This window comes from Lycium ferocissimum, chromosome 6 (genome assembly GCF_029784015.1).
Source record: "Lycium ferocissimum isolate CSIRO_LF1 chromosome 6, AGI_CSIRO_Lferr_CH_V1, whole genome shotgun sequence".
In the NCBI taxonomy this organism is placed as follows: domain Eukaryota; kingdom Viridiplantae; phylum Streptophyta; class Magnoliopsida; order Solanales; family Solanaceae; genus Lycium; species Lycium ferocissimum.
In genome coordinates, this window is record NC_081347.1 from 16,501,977 (window position 1) to 16,518,281 (window position 16,305).

A 16,305-nucleotide genomic window follows, 5' to 3' on the forward strand; every position below is an offset into this window, starting at 1 on the left:
ATTATTACCAAAAATCGAATATCCTTAAGTGATGTATTAATTTAAAGGAAAAAAGAATTCGGCCGTAGCATTTACTAGAGCAATGCAAGACTACAGGAGTATAAAAAAAAAAAAAAAGATTAGAATACAAAAAACAAGCATTATTTGGACTTTTAGATAATCTAATTAATTTTTGCCACTTTTGGTATGCCCTAAATTAAAGTATGCTGCATTTCGTTCGGATGATTGTCCAAATTTTGGTGACATATACCATGAGATAATTTATTTTAAGAGTGATGTACTAATAAAATACTTGAAATAAAGTAACTAGCAGGATGTAACAATCTTTTTTTTTTAAGAATGGAAAACAAAATAAACTAAATAAAGATTTTAAAATCGTTCATAAGCAACATGAATTAAATCCGCTAGGAGAAGAAACTTCATGTTCTTAAGTGCACCACTCCAGATCATGGAAGCCTCTTCATTATTGTGTTCTTCATTTGCTAGAAAATTGGCACACTGCGGGTTTGTCTCCCTCCAGACATGTCTAAGTGTGTCCTTGTTGGCCTTCAACAAATATCTACAATCTTCATAATAGGTCGCAGCGGATGATGTTGGACTTCCTCTTCATTGATAAGTTTGACTGCGATTAAGCAATGTGTTTTCACTTCTACTGCTTCATAATCCATCGATTTGCGACATTTAATCTTTGTTCGAACTACACAATAGTAAGGCTTGGGGTGGGCTTCATCTTACATGAGTATCCCAACAACCACTTTTCCTTATCAGCTCTAAAGATTATCAACTAATAATCTATCCAACTTCAATCCTAAAATTTCTTAGAAAAACTAATCAAAACCACTCTTCATTAACCGGCTCGTAAAATCAAAATAAGATTTTCCAAAGTTTATATTGAAAATTGTTTTTGGTTTGGGTGAGACAATTTCCAACTTCTCAAGTTCTAACTATCGGTCACTCTTTAAAAGTCATGCTTGTTTTTAGGTGATCAGTAGCTTTTGTTAGGATCCTTTCCCTGTTATCTTGTTCCACCTTGTCAATTTTCTATAGTTTGTTGACTTTATTAGTTTATTTAATTTGTAACGTTAATTTGCATGCTTTCTCAAGCAAGAGCATTCCATAAATCGATTTAACTCGAATCCAGTTTTACGAGAAATTTCCATCTATGGCAATCTTTCCATAAATAATAGGAGTTCTTCTCTTTTGCGCAACAGTATTTAAACTTTTAATTAGCTGAGTTGAATAAAGAGACAGCTAATTGGGATAGTACAATGAATGTTCTTCGCTATTTTCGAATTGAGAAGCTGGTAAAAGTTGCCATTTGGCACATTTTTGTAACAAGAGTTGAGCTGAGCTGGTACTAATATTAAATTTATACTAGTAGATGACCGTTTCGAAACTCAACGTGCAATTTTTAATTGTTGAATTAGAAGAGTTAGTTCATCAAATCCCAAGCTAAGTGTGAACAGAGAGTATTAGTAGTAATCCTAAAAGACTATAATAGAGTGGTAAGTATAAAATATGATAAGAAAAGTAGTTGAAGGATGATTTTATTCATTCAGCAGCCAGGCTTTAAATACAACAAATAATAACCTACAAAATTTCTTATGGAAACTAACTAGCTATACAATAGGAGTAGTCTTATATTAATACTCAACTACAAGAGAACTATAAGCAAGAATTCAAAATACAAAGAACTATAAGCAAGAACTAACCCTAATGATGATAAGATAATGATGCTTAATACACCCCCTCAAGTTAGGTGTGGTGCAACAATGCCTAACTTGGAACGACACCTTGCAAAGGCTAGTTTTGGTAACAGCTTGGTAAATGCATCAGCAAGTTTATCACAAGCATGAGTGTGTTTGACAAGAACCTGATGCGCTTGAACTTGGTTCCTAACATAAGAGAAGTCTACAACAATATGTTTCATGCGGCTATGAAACACTGGATTATGATAGAGATAAGTGACACCAACATTGTCACAAAAGATTGTGGGCGTATTTGGAATGGTGACACAAAATTCATTGAGCAAGTTGCGCACCCATGTGAGTTCTGCAAGTGCGTTTGCAACAGATTTGTACTCTACTTAGTGGATGAGCGAGCTACAGCCTGTTGCTTTTTGGACGACCAACTCACTGGATTGGGCCTAAAGAAAAGAACATAACCTGATGTGGATATTCTGTCGTTCGGGTCTCCGGCCCAATCAGCATCAGCATACATGTAAAGATTGTGGTCTGAGTTGCGAAGAATTCGAAGGCCTAAAGTTGCTGTGGTTTTGAGATACCGTAGTATCCTTTTAACCGCCTTCCAGTGTTCATCAGTAGGGTCGTGCATAAACTGTGACAGTTTGTTGACAGCGTAAGAAATGTCAGGTCGTGTGAATGATAAATATTGTAACTTACCGAGGGTACGCCTATAGAGTTTAGCATTAGCAGTTGGAGAACCATCAGCTGCCCGAGGTAGTTCTTGGTGCACATTGGTGTCAAGACTCCGTTACAATTTTGCATATGCAATTTTGCATATCCAATTCAGACAAAATGTCAAGAATGTATTTGGATTGAGAGAGAATGAGACCATCGGGCACCTTTTTAACTTCTACGCCCAAAAAGTAGTCTAAATAACCAAGATCTTTCAAAGAAAAACGAGAACCCAAGGAATCAATAACGCACCTAATCAAGCTGTGATGATTTCCCGTGATCAAAATGTCATCAACATAGATAAGCACATAAATAGTTATAGCCAGGTTATTCAAAAGAAAAAAAGAGGTGTCGGATTCAGACTTGATAAAGCCCATTTTCTATATATGATCACGCAATGCAGTATACCAAGCCCGGGGGGCTTGTTTGAGACCATAAATGGCTTTTTTTAATCTGCAAACATGAGAAGGGAATTGCGAATCAACAAAGCCTTGAGGCTGAGACATAAAAACCTCTTCTGTCAATTGGCCCTGTAGGAAAGCATTATTGACGTCGAGTTGATGAATCGGCCAATTATGCTGCACTGCTATGGATAACACAAGTCACACTGTTGTTGGCTTGATAACAGGACTGAAGGTTTGATGAAAATCCAAGCCAGGGCGCTGCGTGAACCCTTTTGCAACGAGGCGAGCTTTGTATCTATCTATAGAGCCATCCGTTTTTCGTTTCATGCGATACAACCATTTGCAGACCACAACATTCTTCGTTAAGTCTCGCGGTACCAATTCCCAAGTCTGATTCTTCATCAAAGCATCATATTCTACTTTCGTAGCTTGTCTCCACTCTTAATGGATGGTAGCTTGTTTAAAGGTGGTTGGTGTAGGAGTAAAATGAGTTAAAAAAGGGAATTGTCTTTTGGGCTTAGAAATATTATTCTGGGACCTAGTGACTATTCGGTTAGGTGTAGGCTCTGGAAGTGGCATGGGGGGTTGTTCTGGGGAGGGGTTACTAGATAATGGGGTGGAGGGAGTTTCTCTGCCAGTAGGTGAAGAGGTTGTCAATGGTGGATTCGTGGTTGGAGATGGAGCAGAAGGTGTTTGGAGTAGAGTGTTGTTGTTGGATTTACGTCTTTGATATGTTATCAAAGGTGCGGTGCTGTGGTTTTGGGTTTCGTATGCGGCCACTCGTAGAGTCCATTCTTATTTCGGCCTTGTACCGACACGTACCTTTCCGAGTACGGTGTCCTTCACAAGAAAAGTAAATGGAAAAAATTCAACAGATGTTACATTGTCTTGACAAAACTTGGCTACAGAAATTAGGTTCTTTTTAATTGATGGAGCACATAGAGTGTTAGAAAGCCTGAAAGCAGAATTAGATGCTTGTATATGAGTTGAACCAGTATAAATAATAGGAATAGTTTTACCGACACCCATAGATATTTCCTCATTGCCTGTATACTCCTCAAGATTGTGAGGTTCAGCCGTAACATGATGAGTTGCACCAGAATCCAAAACCCAAGAGTTTTCTGCTGACTGCAAACCAGAGGCAAAGTTGGCCTGAGCTTCAACATGATTGTGTGACTTGGAACGACATACATCTGCAGTGTGACCATATTTTTGGCACAATTGACACCGAACAGATTGTCTTGATCTCCAGTTTTGCTGATTGTTGGAGCTGTATGGTCGAGTCACAGTCTGTTTCCATTGTTGATTGTTAAAGCGGCGATTGTTCCTGTTAGACTGATGCGGTGTGTTTGTCTTCTACGCTCGTTGCAGCTGTGATAATGGAAGATGACTTCTCAAGATCTTGGTGCTTGAGGAAAAGCTCATGATCTGTGAGCTTGTGGAATAATTCTTCAAAACTCAAGGAAGAGTCTCGTGCTCTTATAGCAGCAGATATTTCACAGTACTCGGGGCCCAGGTCGCTTAGAATCTTGACAATAAGTTCATCATCTGTTACTGGTGATCCAGCAACTTTGAGCGCATCAGAGAGAGAGCGAACCTCTAGTAAGTATTCTGCAATGGATTTAGAGGATTTTTTGATATTTTGCAATTGATCTCGCAGGCTAAAAATGCGAGTATGGCTCTTATTTGCATAAGCCGTGTGAAGAAGTTCCCAAGCTTTCTGAGCAGATGGAGCTGTGCCGACAGTTGGCGCAATGGTCGGATCGACAGATGCCATCATTGCTTGTTGGATCAGTTGATCCTGAGAGAACCAGACTTAGTATTTGGGATTTGGCACCTTAAGGTTATCTTCGGTAACAGTCTGTGGTGGTGCCGTTTTTGATCCGTCAAGATGTCCCATGAGTTGATGGCCATTGAGTAGCATCACAAGTTGCGCTTTCCAAGTTGGGAAGTTGAGGTTACCTTGCAGTTTGATAGGTAACTGAGAAGCGGGATTGAATTATACCACATGAACGACAGGTGGAGTCGGGAAGCACCGCTTGTGGCAAAGAAAAGAACATCACCAAAGTTAATAACAACGGAAGGGATTGTGTTTCCAGGTGCAGCTATGGATGGGAACAGAAAAAAAAAAAGGATCTGACTCGTTAGAGCTTAATGGGCGCTGATACCATATAAAATATGATAAGAAAAGTAGTTGAAGGATGATTTTATTCATTCAGCAGCCAGGCTTTAAATACAACAAATAATAACAACCTACAGCTAAGCTTATGGAAACTAACTAGCTATACAATAGGAGTAGTCTTATATTAATACTCAACTACAGTAACTATAAGCAGTAACTAAAATACAGTAACTATAAGCAGTAACTAATTCTAATGATGATAAGATAATGATGCTTAATAGTAAGTACTTTTTTTTAATTTTTAACTAAAGTTTTTTAGTTCGAGTATGGGGAATAAAATCGCCTTTCGTATAAAACGTTTTACTTTTAAAATGAAACTTCCCATACAAATTTCAATTAGTCGGGCTCAAAGCAAAATCGAACATGGGGTGAAATTTTTTAAAAAGTATATTATAATAGTAGTTGACTAGAAGTATTGTATTTTTTGCAGGATAGGTCACCCAGAGCACTAGAAGTAGCTAGAAGCAAGCCAACTTATTTGATGACTCATCTCCCTCCTAGAGAAGTAGAATCTTTAAAATGCTAATTGGCATTTTTTTAAAAGTTGTTTGATAGAAGGAAAAAAAAACATATCTGATTTTCTTAAATTGTAAGTGACTTTATAGAACAAGCGAACCATAGTGTGTTTGGTATGCGGGAAAATATTTTTGAAAATATTTGTTTGGAAAATACCCGTCATATTTTATGTCTTGTTGTTAGAAAATATTTTTCATCAAATCAAAAAAAAAAAAAAAAAAAAATCTTCACATTTAGGTGAAAGTTTCTTCATCACTATCTCAATTTGTAACTTTGCTCCAATCAACATCTATACTAAATATTGAACACTCAAAAATTTCACAAAACACTATTCGATTTGCTAGAATTAGGAGTACAAATCTTTAATAAATGTTCTTTTTTCTGAAAAGTATTTTCCACACAAAATTATAAGTCATTATCCGAAATTCTGTTCAGTCATACATTAACAAAATACTATATTACAACACGCTGAAATACGATTATTTTACATTGTCGGAATTTAATATCTGTTACCTGTTTTCCTTTTAACATATTTATGACATCTTTTAATTTTCTTAATAAATTTGCAAGACTTGAATTAAAGATTTTTTGCAATCCCAATCAACTCTTTGAAACTCAATTAATGAAGTTAGAGCCTTAATTAATCATCTGCTCATGAAACCTCTCAAAGCCAAGAAAATTAAGATTGACCGTTGAGTTCATTTTCGAGTCATAGGAACAAAAAGGGGTCAAATAGAATTTATTTGTAGACAAAACTAGCTTTCTTCTGCAAACTTTATATCTTAAAGCCAAAAATGCCTCAAGATAAGGAACAACTATTAGTGTGGAGCACGATCAAGAAATCCTTGTCATTCAGCAGATTTCAAAAATTGAACCTGATCTCAGATGAAATAAAGTAAAGATTAGCATCTTTTTGTTTCTCTACTTTTTAACTTCTTCAAATAACTTGATATGAAGATCATAATGTCAAATCATAGCCTTAAGTGATTGATTTAATACATGGAATCCAGGGGGACACCAACAAATACAAAGGAGAAGAATTTATGCACTTTTTCCCCCTCTTTCCTTAGCGTTGCAAATATACTTTGTCACCCACACAAAGGTGTGACCTAGTGATCAATAAATTAAATGCAGCCTTATAGCTTAGAATTAAAATTTTCAACGAAGATTAAAAAAATACGAGGTGATTTTTTCCCATTTAAACCTAATTTAAATCGTGGTGCGTGGATAGAGTTGTCTTGTTATTATTGATGAAATACAGGCATAAACAGCTGAAGCAAATAGCCAAGATCGAACTTACATTTAATATAAACAACACATAATCAAGATTTTAATCAAACATAAAATCAATACTTATCTTTTGAAGCATAACCGCGACCGCAAATCGAACCTTCAAGCATCCATGCGATCTTCCTTCAGTTCCACGGTCTGCAGTCTTCTGCTATTAACCTAAGTATTCTATGAACAAGAATACTCGAGTGGAAAGTATTATAGCTAGGAAAAAATGTCCCTCTTAGGGCTGAAAAGCCTTGTATATATAGCCACGTTTTAGGGTGTAAAACACCAGCATAACGTGTGGGCTTTCTTTTTCCCCAAAGAATCTTATTTTCCAAGTTCTAGAATAATTAGGCATAGCAGGGATCACAGATTTAATAACGAGGCTTCAAATTGTGGTATTAATTCGGAATATAAATGAATTAATCATACCACAATAAATTATAATTTATTCCACTAAAAAACTGTAATTGCACTCTTCAGTTTAATTTCGAAATCCTTCATTAAAACTTATTTAACTCTCCATGTTAAGATTACAGATACCAATCATTAAATTAAATTACTGACAATTTAATTTATTGATTACTTAAATCCTTTATATTTCATGTGACGAATACAAAATTCACCTGCAGGGTTTTCACATGAAAACTTATAAGCATCCATAAAGGAGTATCATCAATCTCAAAGTCAAGATAATGAACAAATTACAATGATCGTAATAATTATATCAAGATTAAGAGTATAAGTACATTTAATGAACTAGAGAAGTTGTTTTATATATTCTATACAAAAACACTTATCTCTACTTGGTCCGTTCAATACATACAAAATGTACCAGCACAAGAAGTCGGAACTATACCGTTCCCATAATGAATATAATTATATTCAATCTTGTGATACAATCATGCCGATAGCTTTGTCCAATTCCTTTCGTAGAGTGTGAACATAAATTTTATACTTATAAGAACTGATAATCTAATCTTTCGTGTATAAACTAAACTATACACTAAATCATCTACTATATACAAGTAAAGGACACACATACTAGTACATGATCTATTTAACTCTTTATTAAAAATTGAATAAATTATTGTTTCATACAATATTATGTCCAAACACATGATTAACAGTATATACAGTCAAACCTCTCTATAATGGCAGCGCTTTTCCGGGAAATCCATGGCTGTTATAATGAGGTGTTGTTATAGATGTATATTATCATTTGATGTTTAGATCTCATTTAGCTGTTATAAGCAAAAGTACGCAAACAACTATTTTTTCTATACTTTTTAGGTTAAAAACGAAAACAATATACTTGTTAATTTTAAAATCTCAATTGATTTTTATACCTCATTAATTAAAAATTAAAAAGACTAATAAATTACTAAATAAATCCATAACTAGTTGTACCATACTGATAAAGAAATAAAATCTAAGGAACATATGCATTTAAAATTAATTAAGAATTTAAATATTTCAAGGTTGATGTAAGAATTCTACAATTGTAGCTAGGTTGTTTCGTAAATTCCTTTCTCTTATTAATAATATAATGCTTCAATTGACAAAGAATTTTGTCCAAACTTTCAGCAAAAAGAGCTCAATAGTTAACAGTTCTATCTCACCTCAAGTAGCAGTAGGTTGAGGCTCTTCATCAACACTTTCGTTGTTACCTTCTGCATCCGATGTCTCTTGAAATTTTCTATGTGCATGACATTAATGGTGATTACCATAAATATTTTAATATTTTATTCTTATACATAATACATTTTTTACAAAATGTTATCATGCAATATTTGAGTATGGCTGTTATAGAGAGGTAATTTTACAAATAGTACTATGTACCTATAATAGAATGTTATAAGTAAAATATGTAAAAAATGTTACGGGTTATAGTGAAATGTTGTTATAAGGAATGACAATTAGAAGTAAAATATAAGTATAAAAAATGTTGATAAGGTAATAAAAAATGCGCGAGGGAAACGTTATAGTGAAATGACAAAAAAAAAAAAAAAAAAAAGATACCTTTGTTATCTTATTGTGCATTTTAGTGCGGACACCATCCAAGAATTTGAACTTCACAAATCTTCAAAAGATATTAATTTACATGTGAAGTGAAGGATTGTATGAAATCTTTTATCGAACATAATGTCTCCTCCAATGTCAAATAAGCAAGAATTCATTCAAGTTTTCTTCTAGCACCCACGAATAGCCATATATGGCCAAGATAAAAAGCTTTACCATAATAGGAATGGGAAACTTTTAATTGGATACCTTTTGTTTGGGAACTTGTTGAGCTACAAATGGAGATACATATAATTTTATTTATCAAATATCTTTATTCGGATCACGTTGTAAAGGTAATACGTAGCAAAGAAGGCCAATCTATGAATTCTTTGGCATATGATTTTACCATTTTGAGGAATATTTACCACTTAATTCTTGTGCAATTTTTAAGCATTATGAAATTTATTTTGATTTGACTTACGCACACTAACACGTAAAACATTTCCGTACATTAAAAATATATTTTAACACGTTGTAACAAGTAATTATGTGCCTTATTTTCAGGCTAATAATTATTCTTTGTGTGCCTTGATATAATAAAATAAGTTTATGTTGTTCCGTATATATAGAAATTAATTTATTCGTGAAATGGATATCGAAATACGTCAATTTTAACAATTAAAAAGAGCAAACGAGAAAATAAACTCTATTCTATATTCAAGAATTTCCTAGAACGATATGATTCCAAGAACAATCATGGTCCTACCCTCTTTGAAAAGCAAAAAAATATACCAAAAGCTCGCTTAAAATCACCAAATATACACCAACAATAATTTTGAATAGCTTTTACATCAGGCAACATATTACATGTGAAGATTCCAGGGATCGGAGGGTTCAAAATATAATTAATCCTAACAATCTCCATTAAATTATTTAAAGCAAAATGCACAGTTAAGGTTAATTCAAATGGTTAATAATAAGCGTATAAGGTCCTTGACGAAGAAAACACATTTTTTAAGTTTCATATTAGCTATTTCTTCCGTTATTTGTGAATTATTGTTAAAGCTTTTTTCTTTAGTACAGCAACTTGTTCGAGAAAAGTTATTTATTTAATCAGTGTACCTTTAGCAATTCACTTAAAGAAAAAACAAACAAACAAAATTCAGATCTACACACTGAAGCAAATTAAAAGCTAATGGTACTTGATGACTAATAAGATGGAGTTAAAAGTTAACTATGTCCCATTGGTGTGCGTCTATTACCTACGAATTCGAAAGCATTTTCAATAGAAAAATAAATTCGTCTCTATAGGTTATTCGCCTTTATAAAAAAGTTTGTTTACACATCGATCAGTGTATGTTTAAGTCAAAACTCAATTACAAAAAGTTTAGCACTATAGTAATGTCATTCCTCAATTGTCTAGCAATTTTGTTGTGTGCGTTTTGTCATATTAAAGTCCCTTCTAAGAAAAAGTAAGTTTGGTTAAACAGAAGGAGCTAAATTTTAGAAAATTTTGTCAACTCAAACAAAAAGTCACATAGTGATTACGTTATTATATTAATTAATACATATCATTAATCTCCACCAAGCCGCCCCTCACACTCACCTAATAGTGGAGTTTGTGGAAAAAGGTTTTCATGAACAGAACAAGAAGAACGAGCTCATAACACAGTTAATTAATAAAACAAGATTTTTGTAGAAATTATTAACGGAGATTCTCTCTATTATCTTTTTGTCCATTATCTCTTCTTCATTAACATATAGAGATAAATTATTGCACAGAGCTTATTTCATTATATTATTGCACAAAACTTATTTCATTTCTCCTTTACGTACACGAAGAGTCAAAATGTACTATTTACAACCAGTATTATATATATCCATCAGTGAGTTGAAAAAAAAAAAAATCCATCAGTGAACCCAAGATATATGTCTTTCATACGCACAATTATTAATTAATATATTTTAAATTCATTTTTTTTAAGTGTTAAGATTAAATTATTTACTTACTGTAAAATATCAAGTGCAAATAATTATATATTGACTTAATATATACACAACTCCTTAAGCTTATCAGTACATTTCATTTAGACACTCGAACCATGACTTGTTTCAGTTGAGCCCCTGAACACAAGGTAAATTGATTCTATTAGACACTTTTGATTGAGATTTTGAAAAATCTTTTGCGCATATTTTCAAGCGTCCATTAGGTAGTTAAGTTAACCACAAATAAATATGTCATCTACTTTAACTAGACACATCACTGTTAATTGGAACAAGCCTGGAGTTTTACGGCTTACTGAGGCTAATGCGTATAATTAAAGAAAGTGACATATTTAAGTTAACTTATTTATGTAACGTGCAGTAGAAAACACGTGATTTTTTTTTTTTTCAAAATTTGAACCAAACGTGTCCTATAATGAAAGCCTAATAAATATTTATTTATCATATTTAAAATTTCATTCTCTACTAAATCTAATTCGCGTTGAGTAGACCTAGTGAAGGTAAATTCCACAACTTCTTACTCGATCCATCCCTTTGAAGATCAACTCATAATTTATATATATCCTTTTTCTGTCCCCATCAAACCGTCTGTCCACTCTTTTTCTATTGTTTCTTTTTCCTTCTAATGTTAGCTTAAAAAGCCCCCTCTCTCCCAATATTCCAAAGCAACATACACTTCATCCTAAAAAGAAAAAAAATCCAAACATCTCCAATTTTAACTTTCTTTCTTCTCTTCTTCATCATCACCATTATTATTATCATGACCGGAAAAAGAACCCAAAATAGCCCTGTGGGAAGCCCGTTATCAGGTAACGTGTCCGATAACTCCTCTAAAGAACTAGACAGGTTCCTCCCCATAGCTAATGTTAGTAGAATAATGAAAAGATCACTTCCAGCCAACGCGAAAATCTCCAAAGAAGCCAAAGAAACTGTCCAAGAATGTGTCTCTGAGTTCATCAGCTTCATCACGGGCGAAGCATCGGATAAATGCCAAAGAGAAAAGAGGAAGACCATCAATGGAGATGACCTTTTGTGGGCTATGACAACATTAGGGTTTGAGAATTATGTTGGACCCTTAAAGGGTTATCTCAATAAGTATAGAGAAACTGAAGGGGAAAAAAATATCATGGCTAGAAATGAAGAATCTTCTCATGAACCAACTAGTACTAATATTACTACTAGTTATAATAATATTGGTGATCATCACCATGTTACAAATTTCTCACTAGCAAGGCCTGAATTTATTCAGAGCTTCAATAGTGGGAACTTTTCACAAAGTTATGGAGACAATTATGGTGAAAATTTGACATCTGCAGCTAATCTTCATGGGGTTAAATGGTAGACTTTTGGTTTTTGAGAAATTATTGTTAAAATATTGTGTTCTTGATTCTTAACATATTGCATACGCCCTTTTTTTATGTTATCTTCCTTTTTCTTATTTTGTTAAGTTAGCACATTCTATTACTTTTGTAGTACGTGTTAAGTATTACTATAGTTTAATTAATAGGTTTGCTGATTATGTGTCTTTCGGATGTAATGAATGAGCTGATTCATCAATTCCATATTATTTATAATATCTAGTCAAATAGTTGTCGGATGTAATTAAGCATCAATTAATGCTAACTTCTATTTTGAGAAAGTGTTTAAGTATTGACTGTGCATTGGTTTTTTCACAACATCAGATTAAGTTGACCTATAACAACGGGTAATTCTACATACTTATAAGCTTGAATTTTTAAATAGTCATAACCTACTATTGCCAGTTAAATTAAATTGATGGCGTAAGAGTTTTTTACACTCTGGTTATAATTAACTTCTTAACTTGAATCCTTCGAGAAAACTTCACATACAACGTGTAAGAGGATTAGTTTAAGAGTTCCCTCTTTATTCTTCATTATCAATTCAATGAAATTAAGGAAATGACTAAGTATATGATGAAGCTTGCATATCTAGACATTATTAATTGTAATTAGCTATTTTCTTGATTAGCATATATGCAAAAACTAATTGTTAAGTCCCACCGTTTTACTGTAGAAAACAATAATACTGACTTTACCAACTTTACCATTTTGCAATATTCAGTAGCATTTGACAAAAGATGCTCAACACCTATATATAGCTCGCAATTTTTACTAGTTTGTATGTGACTGTGACAAAAAGATATTATTAGTTTTATTACTTAGTATGCACAGTCCCAGTGAGTTTGTTTGCCCATATTCTTAAACAAATGTACTGGAGTCTGGTTATATATTAGAACATCAGAACTATTTAATTATGTGGAAAAAAAAAAAGTTTACTTTACATTCTAGTAACTAACAACCCATAAGGTATAACGGAAAAATTACCCAAAAAAATGGAAAATAAAAATAAATTTCATACACAGAAATGAAAAGTTTTGTTTTAATATTTAATAACCTGTATCTTTAATGCCAACTTTAATTTTGAACAATTCCTTGAGTATTTTTTGTGACTATTCTTTATTTTTGGCGACGAAAAGTTCCCAAGAAAGTAATATTTTTGTGGCAACTTATAGGGGTGGTCTCGAATCAGTTTTAGTGACAGGACTATATTGGACATTCAATCGAGTTACTCTTGGACCCAAAAAAAAAAAAATTAAGAGCTCTTGGACCCAAAAAAAAAGAAAAAATAGAGTTACTCTTGAATAACTGGCATTATGAACTTGGTAATTCTGTGTATGACATTATCACTTAGTACAGTTTTTTCTTGCCATATTCATATATGCCTATAAAAATAGAAACATTTGTTTTAATGGCCCAAGACGCAGACCATTCAGTGTAATTGTTGTTGGCATGGCCCAGATAGCCCTAAAGCTCTATGATGTTCGATCTTTGTCAATGGCGTGATATGAGTCCTCATTGATGACTATCCACTCAATAACTAGCTAGGTCCACCAACAATTATAAAATGTTCTAAAAGCATATAGTGATATGTCATTTTCGTAATAGCGAATTGCTAACTATAATTTCAGTTTTTTTTTTTTTTTTTTTCACTTTTGGCTGTGTAAGAAGAATTAGATGGTGAACGTTGAGCACTCATTTCTTTTCTTTTTTCCTTTTTAATACGGGATTTTTTTCATGATGTGTGAGAAATAAATATATCCGCATGAACCATTTATAAAATGGAAAAGGGCCAAATATCGAACTATCGAAATTCATTTTATTATCGAACTATTAGAAATGGTACCATTTATGTCATTTTCATCAATAGTTTGGCCATTTATCATCGTTAAGTTACCAAAATGACTCATCCATGCCATTTTTCGTTGACGTCGGTTTTTATAATACGAGATATGAAACGTGGTCTTGATTAGAAGCGATGGCGGAGCCACGTGTCTAAACGGTTTGGCGAACAAGCTTTTGTTCAAACCTTATATTTGCTTTAAGAAATTTGTGTAATATGTATAAGTTAATAATTGAGAACTCAGTAACTTAAAGATTTGAATTCGGAACCCACAAACCTCAAATTCTAGCTCCGCCTATGATTAGAGGTCTACCTCGTTTAAGTAAACTAGTCTAATTTTAAATCTCAAATTAATAAAAACTACGACCCATACACCCGACCCACCCACAACCATAATCTAGTTAGAGTTCACGTATCATATCTGGTATTGTAAAACCGGCGTTAATGAAAAATAGCATGGATGAGTCATTTTGATGACGGACAATGGCATAAATGAGTCAAACGATTGATGAGTGGCATAAATAAGTCATTTCCGATAGTTCGATGGCATAAATGAGCCATACTATTGATGAGTGGCATAAATGAGCCATTTTCGATAGTTCGATGGCATATTTGAGCCTTTTCCGTTTATAAAATCTGCCCCTTGGAAAATTACAGGCCACAATTTTGGAAGTTGTATATCTTTGGATAAACAATTCACATAATTATATATCTGGAAGGTATACAATAGCAAGATAATTGAATTATATTGTGTATACTATTAAAGTATATAGCATGTGATTTGTGTAACTCGAAGGCATATAACGTACATATTAATTGGGTATTTTATGGATATTTTTTTCAAATATAGAATGTAATATATTTAACTAGGTGTTTTCGGGTGATTTTGCCGCATGAACACCCGCATTATTTTCCCTTAATTAACGGTTTAAGAATTATATTCTATTATGTTTTTTTCCATTATTGTATTTTTCCCTATCGTATTGTGTAACAAAAGTATTTACACGAATCAATAACCTGACCCCAGTATTTGCAGAAGTGTCAAAGTGATGGGGTTAAGTACCCGTAGTGCTAATAGCAAATGGAGGGCTGGACTTTAGCTGTGCTAGTGGAATGACCCAACTCCATTAATTCATACAAACTCTGGACACTCTTCCATATCGTTCAAATGGAATATCACGATACAAAAAGATACCCTTCAACGCTTAGATTCTTTGCTCAAAATATTAAATCTACTCAAACTATTTGATAGCTATACATAACTTTTCACGATCACAAAAGGAATACTAATATAAGACAGATGATTTGGCCCTCCTTTTGGATTTGAGTAAATAGCTAAACATATGGCCAATTAGGCATTAAGATATTACTTAGTACCTTTCTGTCAGCCAAGAGGAATCCTTGCTCAATAAGTAAGTTATTAAAAAAGAGAATAGCACTCATGCTTCTTCTTACAAATAAAAAAAAAAAAAACTTATTTTAAAATCATTGCATTGATAAATGTTTGAGTAGAACTACAATCATTTCTCTAGAAGAGATGAAAATGTCACGATCCGTAATTAGGGGCAAGTGATTGGCACCCGATTAACAAGTCCGTCGAGTGAACTACTTAATTTATTAGTTATTGATTAATACTTAAAAAGCTGATAACTTAATCAATTCGCATCATAAACTGAAATATCTGAGAACATCCCACAATACGGATAACACGAATATCTAATAAATTTCAACTACAATTATAACTATGATTGGACACTACACTAAGCAGATAGTTCTATATAGACCTCGATCGGGCATGCCATGGAATACTGAAAGTAATTAAAGTGTAATATAACTATGTAAGGTAGAACTCTTATTGAATATCAAGAACAAGGAATACTGAAGCTGGAAGTATGATCTAGCTGGTAGTATCGAACTTGGTAATACATTCTTGTATCTGGGATAAAACGGAAGCATATGTTACAATTCAACCCCTCATTTTGAATATTTGCGCCCCAATTGATGTTTTAAACTTTGTGCAAGTTATTTTTTGGATGAATTTTAGATCACTTGAACCCAATATGCACTTGTAGATTTGGATCTTCACTAACGTTGTCACTTTATAACAAACAGAAATGACTAAATACATAATTTAATCTTCAATCAAACATAGAAATACGTAACATTATGGGCAAATCTCATATGAGATGTTGGTATATATGAAAACTAGTCTACGACTCTGGTGACACGTTTTTAAAATTCATGTATGAATATATTTAAAGCGGACAATATTTTTAGTGGGTTGGGCTGTTACAGATGATAT

The 16,305-nt window shown here is 33.2% G+C and overlaps 1 protein-coding gene across 1 annotated transcript; it reads left to right on the forward strand.

Moving 5' to 3' along the window:
- The first annotated feature begins 11,415 nt into the window (after positions 1-11,415).
- LOC132060699 (nuclear transcription factor Y subunit B-1-like) lies at positions 11,416-12,382 on the forward strand. Its single transcript, XM_059453663.1, has one exon. It carries the CDS (start codon positions 11,563-11,565, stop codon positions 12,142-12,144), a length of 582 nt encoding a protein of 193 aa, XP_059309646.1. The 5' UTR covers positions 11,416-11,562; the 3' UTR covers positions 12,145-12,382.
- The last annotated feature ends 3,923 nt before the right edge of the window (positions 12,383-16,305 follow it).